At 35.3% G+C, this 10,643-nt stretch overlaps 2 protein-coding genes across 5 annotated transcripts; one reads left to right on the top strand and one right to left on the bottom strand.

Moving 5' to 3' along the window:
- Positions 1-831: 831 nt before the first annotated feature.
- Positions 832-10,273, bottom strand: LOC106759564 (tetratricopeptide repeat protein 1). 4 transcript variants are annotated; one of them, XM_022779594.1, is made up of 6 exons: positions 9,750-10,267; positions 8,977-9,156; positions 7,945-8,071; positions 6,853-6,966; positions 4,268-4,444; positions 832-1,086 (listed from the first exon to the last, which is right to left on the bottom strand). In XM_022779594.1, the coding sequence occupies exons 1-5, from the start codon at positions 10,062-10,064 to the stop codon at positions 4,329-4,331; spliced, it is 852 nt and encodes a 283-aa protein (XP_022635315.1). In that variant the 5' UTR covers positions 10,065-10,267; the 3' UTR covers positions 832-1,086; positions 4,268-4,328. The 4 variants fall into 4 exon arrangements, with proteins under 4 accessions (XP_022635315.1, XP_014498274.1, XP_022635316.1 ...); XM_014642788.2 differs by lacking the exon at positions 832-1,086 and adding an exon at positions 3,191-3,510 and having other exon boundaries at positions 9,750-10,265; XM_022779595.1 differs by lacking the exon at positions 832-1,086 and adding an exon at positions 5,301-5,503 and having other exon boundaries at positions 4,305-4,444; positions 9,750-10,273.
- On the top strand, positions 1,093-2,737 carry LOC106759055 (protein LATE FLOWERING). The gene is made up of 2 exons (XM_014642068.2): positions 1,093-1,885; positions 1,978-2,737. Exons 1-2 carry the CDS (start codon positions 1,844-1,846, stop codon positions 2,524-2,526), a joined length of 591 nt encoding a protein of 196 aa, XP_014497554.1. The 5' UTR covers positions 1,093-1,843; the 3' UTR covers positions 2,527-2,737.
- Positions 10,274-10,643: the final 370 nt, after the last annotated feature.

Genomic DNA, 10,643 nt, shown 5'->3' with positions numbered 1-10,643 from the left:
TTAATTCTATGGTTTTCAAAATCCAAGATTTGATTGGTGCAGGCATCCACAGTTGCATCAAATACACAAAATGGATTCAGAGAAATGAATTAACAAACACATGCAAGAAGACAAGGAACTTCAAAAGGGCAGAAATACTTATCGATTCAAATGGAAATATGATCGGTGCAAATGAAAGCTCTTGTCACCGGGAAGAATTAATCTAAAGATAGTTTGATGATCAGAACAAGAGAATGGTCAGAAATCTAGAGAGAAGTTCGAAGGTTTTAGAGAAAAGGAGAAGAAATGAAGTTTCTGAAAGATGAAGAGGAAAGGTTGCATGCAGAAAAGTGGTGCCAGATTTAAAATCCCATTTTAAATACCGCCCCCAAAAATCGAACGGCCCACTCCCTGCCTGCCACCTGTTTTCCACTTCCTGGAAATCCACATTCTCTCCGCTGCCACCCAGTTACCGAGGAGCGAGGAATTAAATGAAGTGCATGACTTGTCTTCTACTTACATGGGGAATTTGGAGAGACACAACACTTGTACTCCACTAAAATGGGGAATTAATGGGATGTGACATTTACAACTGATAACTTTTTTATTTCAGATTTTTTATAATTTTAAACTACTAATATATAATTTTGTATTCTAGATTTAAGCTTATTATTGACACTAATACTTTTAATCAAGAAGTATGAAAACATATTATTTAATTTGATATTTTATGTGTATATTTCCAGTACTAAAAACTCAAACATTATAGAAGTATATTTTTTTACTCATTATCTTTTTCTTGTCTTGTCCCATAATATTCTCTTTCACAGTAACATAGTTGTCATCTCCATATTATATGAATCTTATAATTTAAAATTTCTTTCTTTTTTCTTGTGACTGGTTCCTCCCATAACGAAGAAGATCATAACACCTTTTTGTAAAGCGAATTTACAAAATTTAGAATGAAGATAAGGAGTGACGTGGAACACTTTATATATGCATACAACACAAGTAGTAGTGTTTCTAAGAGGAAACGACGAGAAGGGTCAGAGGATGCATGCATGGAGAAGGCGGTGAAGATAGAATAAGCAGCTCTCACCCCATAACCTGTTGTATTCATATGAATGGAATTAGAAAGCCAAAACAGAGAAAAGCAGAGCAGAGCAGAACAAAACAGAACAGCAGAATGCAGAGATAGACACACAATCCCAGAAGTTAGAGTGGACTCATTCATCTTTCCATAACACCCCCTTTCAATCTTCTGTCATGCTGTTTCAAGTACAATAATTGGTATCTTAAGGAAAGTTGTACTGGCCTTAGAGATAATTTTACATAACCCTTTAAAATCTTTATCCCTCTCTCTGTATATAACCCAAATATCAATATATTTTCTAACAGTAACAGTAATTTGTGTACACTCTGACTATTATTCAAATGTCAGTCACCGAATCAAATAAAACAATCAAGAATGATGGGTGTAGTTTTCCTACGATGTCAAGTTATTTGTATGCTAGACATAGTTGTTTAAGAATATGAAATACTTTCTTCATTTAATCCTTACAAATATGTACTAAAAAGGAATAAAAACCTGCTTCTGAAAATTGTACAAATCTTAAAATTACTATTTAAAGGATAACTGGAGAAAGAGTAAAATTAGTACTTTGGAAAATTGGTACTCTCATCTTATCTCCTCTGTTCCCAAGCCCATGCACCAAACTACTGTCTCTTGTGCCATATTTATGATTCCACTCAGATACCTTTCACGCTTCCCAACTATTTCTGAGACCACTTCCTAACTCTCTCAACTCTTGGATCAGTTGTTACCTCTTTTTTAAATACCCCTCTTCCCAGGCCGTTCTCTCCTATGTTACACTGTTTTACCATTTGTTCTGATTATTCCTCTCTGGTATTGCTTTTGCCTTGCATCATCATAATTTAAAATATACTGTTTTTAATATTAAATGTACACAATTTCTGACGTATATATTCCCCTTCCAGTTGCTGTGGGTTTCAGTTATAGAGATGGAAGAGGTGCGGAAGGTAACTAATGATGGAGAAAGCCAAAGAGAAGATGCATCCAGGGTTTTTCCCTGCCTATTCTGTTCAAGAAAGTTTTACAGTTCTCAAGCTCTGGGAGGACACCAAAATGCTCACAAGAAAGAAAGAACAGCTGCAAGGAAGGCCAAGAAGGTTTCTATGTACTCAAGTGTTTGCTTCTCTTCCCCACTGCCACCCCCCATGATTTTTGCTCCAACCCATCTAGACATTTTAAATACTTCCATGATCATCACTGCCCATGCAGCAGAACTCTCTTATCTCCAAAACCATCAAATTTCCAAACAATTTGGATCAAATGGTGCACCTAGATTTGGCAACACACAGTTCTATGGGGGAACTAAAAGGTTACATGGTGAAGGGAAGAACTACAATGTCAGCTGGGGGGACACATCTCAATCCAAATTATTTTTAAGTAACGATCAACATCTTGGAATTTGGAATGACAGTACCGAGAAGGAACAAAAGCTTGATTTATCTCTCCATTTGTAGGCAATGTATGGATTATGAATGAGAGGATGCACTTTTCTGAGAGTTGATGAATTGCGGGACTAGATTTTATGGCCAATTGTGTCAGTATTGATATGGAATAATTGTCTGCATTTTTCGGATTAACATGTGTACCTCACTTCCAAAATAAATATCTTCCTTTTACTTTGGTTTATTATTGCATGAATTGACTAATAACAAGTGAACTTCAAAATTAGAGCATATGATGATGAAGATGAGCATGTTTATGTCTGTTTATATATTGTATGAGAGAAATTTGTATCCACTGTTTTTCTAAAAGTGAATCAACAAGGTACGTTTTTTATGTACTTTAACAAATATATGATTATAGTTTACTAACTTAGTCCTACAAACTAAAAGCATGTAAGTTGACCAATCCAATGCATCTAACAAATGTGCAGGATGCTCTGAATCTGCAAAAGTACACTCAATTCAATGACCTAAAAAGCCCCGAAGGGAAACGTGCCCCCTTGTTACAAACCGTCAACTGCTCACAGCATAAAACCACACAACTAGATTCTTCTGAATCAGAGGCACTGCATCTTTAGAGTTCACAACTCTGCTACTACACTTTATAAACAGTATAAAGCAGTAGTTTCTGTACTACTTTAGTTTGCTAACCAATTCCACAAATGAGAGCATCGCAGAAACAGAAAGAAATAAAAATAATTATTAATGCTCTGTAAGTGTTGGCAATCACATATATAGTTCCAAAACTTATAAACATCGAAGTCCCAACCATGGATCAGGGGCCTACATTAAAGTTAAAATTGCTAAAACGTGAATCATATTAAGTAGCTAAACTTGTGCAGAATGACCCAATGATAAAAAAGCATTGTACAACCCAATTAAGTTCATAAATGCCAATCAACTTTCATGAGTGGATTTCCACAAGACTAATACACCAGGACACCCAACCAACAATGCGCAACTCCGTTCACACTTCATTGAGAATTCCAACATTACCTAGAAAGCAAACCATATAACGGTGAATTAGACCCATTATCTTGAAAATTAAGCGATATGAAGTACCTGACAGGTTTGGTCAGCGAAATCGTTACTCATGCAAATAATATTTAGTGCACTGGTTTGAGGAGATAAAAAATTGAAGGGAATGAAAATAAAAGGGCGCGAAAAGATTTTATGAGGACTAAAAATATGTGGATTTCAGCTATTGTTTGGCAAACGGGGTAACTTTATTTTCAACTGACTTCTATGCTGCAAGAGTGAAATAAATGTGAGAGGGTGGTGTATACATTAGTAGCAATTTATTTTCCACATGTCACATTCATGTTCTACTTGTACCATAGTGTGAAGCAACTTCTTCAAATTCACAACATCCAAACCTCAAACAAGTGCACCTTTTATTAGAACCAACGAAAATATAAAGAGCATATACAGAACATTATAGGCCAAGGGGAATGCTAATAGCAGATTATGAGAGTGTGAAAGGTGTTGCTAGTATTTCTCAAAAGCCAATGAAATTGCACAAATAGGTAACCTATGTATTTTTCCAAAAGATGAGAACAGTTGTCATTTATTGTGAAGCCTAAATGTTGAAAGAGGTAGTTATGGACTAGGACATTATCTATCCCCTTCACAAATGAGTCAATTAATAAAATACCCTTTTGAAGGAAATAAATGGTATGCCACTTCTCAAGTTCTCGTACATAACTAACATCCAAATTTTCCTAACAGGCTGCAAGCAAAAGAAGTCTCGAACCTGTATCACTATAGACCACCTCCTTCATGCTTACTGTTGCTATGACTTTGCTATACACAAATTAGCGTTGGAATGAGATAGAATAGGAACCAGTGTTTGGATCTTTGACGGCTTTAAAGTTGTCCACACTCATCCCGAAGCGGCCCAGGACAGAATTGCCCATATCTTTCAGTTTTGCTGCATTAAGAAAAAACTCTATCTAAGCAAATGATGATAGTACAATATACCAATCACTAGTCACAATATAAAGCACTTCAGCACAGTCCAAATGAACTGTTCAAAATTTATGATAGCACGTTGCCTTCATAAAACAGAATAGTAAATATTCACTGCTAACCAACTCGAATAAAAAAGAAAAAAATATCAAAACCACCAAGCAAAACTTGCACTAAATGCTTAACCACCTAACAGAAGAAATTCATACAAAGGTTAAGAACATAAGCAGAATCTAATGACACTGAATGTTCAACAAGCTAACAGAAATAAACAAACTGAGGCTTAACCACACAAGGTAGTCAACTTCTTGCTTAACCATTTTGCAGAAGCCAACTTCATCGTGAGCTGAGACCAAGGCTTAACCACCATGTAAGGTAGAAGCAAAACAAATTAGTAACATCAAAATTTAACCACCAACGGACAAAGCAAATAATGTCTAAGTAGAAATAACTAAATCATCAAAAATAGCCATAATACCAAAGCAACATTTGAGATCTTGATGACTTCAAGAGCCATAATATAAGAAAGTGATCTTTGAGGTAATATGAACACAATAGACACGTCTCACAATGGTAGATTTGTGGCACCGAAACATAGTACAGGAGGGAAAATAATAAAAAGTTGAGTAAAAGAAAAGAACAACCTCGGACATCCATTTTCAAAAGAAAAAGCCTCTTTTCATGATGAACATCAATGCCCCAAATGCATTTTTAAGATCTCACATTGACTAGAGATAAAGTAAATTTAAATTATATAAGTGGAGCAAATTCTCATCTCACAAATCAGTTTTGTAAGGATAAGTTAAGTTTAAACTCACTTCCCCAAAAGGATGATGATTTGTAGAATGTGTTTTCCACGCTGGAGACACCTATTGCAGATGGAAATGATATTGACAATCCTTTGGCTTTAGATGCCGACCAGTCTAATAATAATGGTGACAAGGAGAATGTTGAGGAGCCTCTGTCAAGGTTGATGAGGTAGTCAAGGAGAAAGGAACATCATGGAAGGGTTGAATCTGAACTGTTCAATGAGATCGTGAATGTGTCAGGTGTTTGATCATGTGGCTCTAGAGAAGTGGTTTGCAGAAGGGTATGATCTAACCCAAGATGAGGTGTCACATGCCATGGTTTATCTTCGAAGGCAAAAGATGTTTAGAAGAGTTTTGCAGCTCTCATAGTGGCTTGAGTCAAAAAACTGGTTTGAGTTTCTTGAAAGAGATTATCAAGTCGCATTGATTTAATTGCCTAAACACATGTCTTACACAAGACAGAGGTTTATATTGAGACTATTCAAGAATCTTGTAGAAGAGAGATGATGTACATGACTTTATTGCTAATTGTGTCATTCAGCACAAATTGAAGAAAGCCTAGGAAGTTTTCAATAAAATGAACAATTTGGACTTTCCTGTTACAGTATTTGCTTGCAATCAAATGTTACTTTTGCATAAGAGGAATAAGAAGAGAATAGTTGTTGTATTGTTGTTGATGGCAAAAGGGAATATCAAACCTTCTTCTCTTATTCAATCTTAGTAGACACAAAAGACAAGTCCAGAGATATTGATGGAATGGATCAATTTGTTGATAGACTAAAAGCTCAAGGCATGGATCAATTTGTTGATAGACACAAAAGGCAAGTACAGAGATATTTGTCTTGTATCTTGCAAGTTTTGGTTGAAACTAAACTTCTAAAACAAGATGCTTGATTATTGCAGATGCACTGCGTTATTGGAAAGTTTTGGAACATGAATAGATCATGGTTAGCAACATGTTTTTGCTTCGGACAAATAGGGTTCCTTTGCATTTAAGTAGCACAATTGTCCCAACTCAACTATTTTTACGTGTTGAAGGTTAAACAATCCTCTTCTTGGATTCTAACCAATTTCATGATGTAAACCATGCCATGCACATTAGTAAAGAAGAGTTTTGATTAGAGTTTTAGCTCTTGCATCACTGTTTCTTCAAAACCACCCATGTGAGCTCTTCGTCAAGATTTCATCCCTCTCAGAACCTGAGGGTATAATGTGAGAACTTCTTTTGTCAAATTTGTGTGAACTAAATGTGAGGAAGAAAAGAATGGTATCACTAAGTCTCATGAAATAACATGGCGGATTGCTAGTGTGGAATACACGTTTTCATTCAAGGAAAGTGCATAAAAACACGTGAAATTCATAGTCCACAATAAAAGAAAATAAAAAGCAGCTGAACAGGAGATATATCTTGGGAATCAAGCCATGAAGTTTTGTAGCAAGTGTATGTTAATAGGCAAAAAAAAATACAGGTAATGAAATGAAGCAAGTCTATGAACCACCTTAAAGAAAAACAAAATTTATAGATATCAAAGTATGAAGAGAAAGACAAAAAGAGACTCACCAATCATTTCCTCCTTCATTTTTTCCCGTTTTTCTGCAGCAAGGGGCTCTAGGCGCCGAATACTTTTCCTAGCTTGATCATTTGAGGGATCAATTTCTAAGATCTTTTTCATATCTGTAAATTATTTAAAAGAAATTGGTGGCAGGTATAGAGCTGGTTATGAAAGAAGACGAAGAATTGTAAGAATCAGAATGCTATTGGTGTGCTAAATACCCAGCATGCACTTATACATCAATAACCAAAATTAAGGGATAATTACAACAACCTCCCTTAGGTCTCTACACATTTCTTATATTAGAAATAACACCTCTCTCCTTACTTTCCTAATTACAAAGAGCAATAGAGTAGGAACATGACAGAAGTAAGGATGGTAAATGAACCCATCCTTGTGTTTATTATCGGAACCCATCCTGATTTTGACGGAGAATCCCGCATTGACAGTATGGACATGGGTAAAACCCAATTTTTTCAATTAGTTATTGGGACGAAGATGGGTATGAAGATGGGCACGTACATAGCCGTCTCCATCCCCTCCTTCCCCTATCTCCATTTTAAATTACTAAAACACCTTTAATTTATTATGTAATCAATTTTTTTGTCCTTCATTTCATATCGTCCTTTTAAGACACATTTGATTGCTGTTACTCTTTTATATAATTGTTTGCCTTTTATCCAATTGCTATTTGATACTCTTATTTAATATTTATACAATTATAATTTCTTTCTTGATATTTGACATTGGAGTAAAAAATGTGTATCCTTTTCACATTTAATACTTCACAACATGATATTTTCTTTGCTATGAATTTTATTTTTTGTAGAAAAAGATTATTAATTAATATTTGGCACACTAAAAGGGCATGTATAGGTATACCCGTTTCCCGATGGGGATGGGTCAAAAATATCAAATCCGTTGGGTATTGGAATGACGATGAAATTTTACATTGAGAAGGAGGATAGAATAATCAAAGCAAATTCACACAAAAGGAAGGGACACAAAGTAAGCAAGAAGAAGTGCCAAATGTGATAAGTGCAAACCCTGGAGGAGGTTGGTATAATTACCCACTACCCTATTGTAAAATCTGAACTCACCAGCAATGGCCTCTTCAAAATGCTCGAGCTTTTCATGAGCTTCTCCTCTTCTCACAAAAGCCTTAACGTACACAGGATTCAGTTCTAATGCTTTTGTGCATTCCTTAATTGTGTTATCATATTTTCCCTGTGGCATATTTGACAATTGTTTAAGAAAAGCAAACAAATAACAAAGTGGGCACAAAATTATGTCAGGATAAAACAAATGCTAAATCTTCTTGTGGCTTTATCTGGGATAAAAATTATCAAATGACAGCGTACATATCATTAAAAAATTGAACTGAAGGAAAGAATACAAGAATAAAGTATATTGCTTGTTGAAGTTTGTGTTAACAGAATCCCACTTCATTGAAGCAGATTAGGATCAGGTTTTGCTCAGATTTATTAAATGAGGTACTAATATGTAAGTACATAGCCAAGCTAATTTTGGCATATTAGTATCTATCCCCAAAATTTGAACTCTACAAGAAACTAGGTTGATACTTAATGCTCATCAACATATATTTAACTGCTTCTAAAACATGTGAAATTGCTTATGGTTGTGTCATAACACATTTGTACGGGAGTCTCGTTTCCTTTAAAAATTATTATTTGTATTAAATATTACGCTTAAGCTTCCCTGTAAAGTTCTGCTGTTCAATTTCTGCTATCAGGTAGCTTTGCAGCATAATTTACTTTTTCTGAGGTTTTACTTTCCCTCTTTTCTCTATCATTTATTTAATTTAAAAATACTGATGCTTTGTATTGAGAAAATCATATTTTTTTAAGCAAAATATAAACTACTTAATTTTTAGTTGTGTTTCTTCAAGAACAGCATGAAATAGAAAAACAAAACCAAGTTTCAGTTTCAACCAATAACTCTGAACTCTGAAAATGCAAACATAGAAAGGTGAAGGACCATAGCTAGACCACTAAGCATAAGCCATAGAGGAAAAGCATTGAGATCAATAGGTCATCTCGCAGACGTGAGGAAGAGCATAAGAAAAGAATGTGATAATAAATGCATTAACCCAGGATAAAAAAAGGCCATACCAGTTTCAGAAAGCACACACCACGGTTCGAGTGGCATATTGACCGTATTTCCACAGATGAAGGTGTGTCTGGTGCTACTTGTAAAGCAACTTCATACTGTGATAACGCCTCTTCATACTTCCCATCTACAAAAAGCTTGTTGCCTTCTAATTTTGCTTCATTTGCTTGATCCAATGCTTTCTATGACACAAACCAACAGCTCTCAATACTCTTTTTACATGCACAAGGCTTAATATACAGTTGTACACCAATTTCAAAGTTATCAAAATAAATTTTTCACTGCGCATAACCGAGGCTCTCCAATATCTTCGTCACAGAACATGAGAATTAATAATTAATCACTAATTAACCACATAAGCCAGGTACAAAAGAAGAGAAGTACTAGTTAAACATTATGTAAACACTTATATCAGATCCTCTGATACTAGTTAAAATTTATTCAAAACTGTAAAATCATGGGATGAGAGTCATTAAACAAGGTGCAATGCCAACACAATTCTCAACCATTTCAGTCAAATATACAAAACATAGCATTTTTCATTTTACAATTCAGTGAATTAATTAGAAACTAATCGATATTACTTTTGCAGTAATCATTACAAAAAATCGACTGTAGCCATCCAATACATGATCCAAAAAACCTTTACAACCCTTTAAAGCACTTCAATTAAACCCATTGCTTCAATTAGAAAAACGAAATTGTCAAAGAAGAGAATAGTTCAGCAATCAGAAGGATCCTAGAGACTAAACCCTTAAGTTCAACACATAATCACCTGTCTCGATTCTTCTTCGTTGATCAAGGAATTCTCGGGGGACTCTTCAGTGATCAAGGCATTCTCAGAGGATTCGGCGGGGCTCTGAGGAACATCGTGTTCAGGTAGTTGCTCAGTCTGCTGCTGCCGGTGGTGTTCCTCGGGGTGATTCTGCTCCTGTTGTCTGTCTGGTCCACCATCTCCGCCGTCATCATCACTGGCGAGATCGGCCTCGCTGGCGGTTTCGAAGCCATCGGAAGCGTCGTTGGCAGCGCCGGCGGCGTTGGAGCGACTCGCATTTCGGTGCTCGCTCTCTTCCTGCTCTATAACCACCATCTTCTAGAAGGTTCGCTGTGAAGGAGCTGTTCGGATCAGCAGGAACCAGAAAATGGGATTCTTTGCCGCAAAAGAAATACGTGTTAGCTTCCTTGATACGGTGGCGTTGGCACGCCGACTTATGGTTTGGGTGTTTCTAGAACCAGCGAAAACCAGAACACACCGTTTTTGCAAAGTTTGATTTTTGTCCTCTTCATAAACATGTGGTTGAACATGAACACGAACCGTTTGCACCTAGGTTTACGTAATTTTTCTTTTCAAAATAAAAAGAATAACAAAGTCATTGATGTTTAAAACTTTTTTTTTCGTTTAATTGGGTCGATTTAAAAAAAAAGTATACTACAAAACTAATATATATTTGAGGAATTTTATAAAAACAAAGGTTGTTTTTTCTTGATTATTATTCTATAATAACAATGACGTGATTCTGTATATTAATAAATATATAGCATAATATTGTGAATATATATATATTATTTGTATTTATTATTTAGTTTTTAGAGTAAATTGTGATAAAAGAAAAATGTTTATTACATCTTTTAGTAACATATTAGGGGAAATTTAAAATGAATTGTTTTT

The sequence above is a fragment of the Vigna radiata genome, chromosome 4 (assembly GCF_000741045.1).
Source record: "Vigna radiata var. radiata cultivar VC1973A chromosome 4, Vradiata_ver6, whole genome shotgun sequence".
NCBI classification, from domain to species: Eukaryota; Viridiplantae; Streptophyta; class Magnoliopsida; order Fabales; family Fabaceae; genus Vigna; species Vigna radiata.
This window is presented reverse-complemented; position numbering and strand designations above follow the sequence as displayed.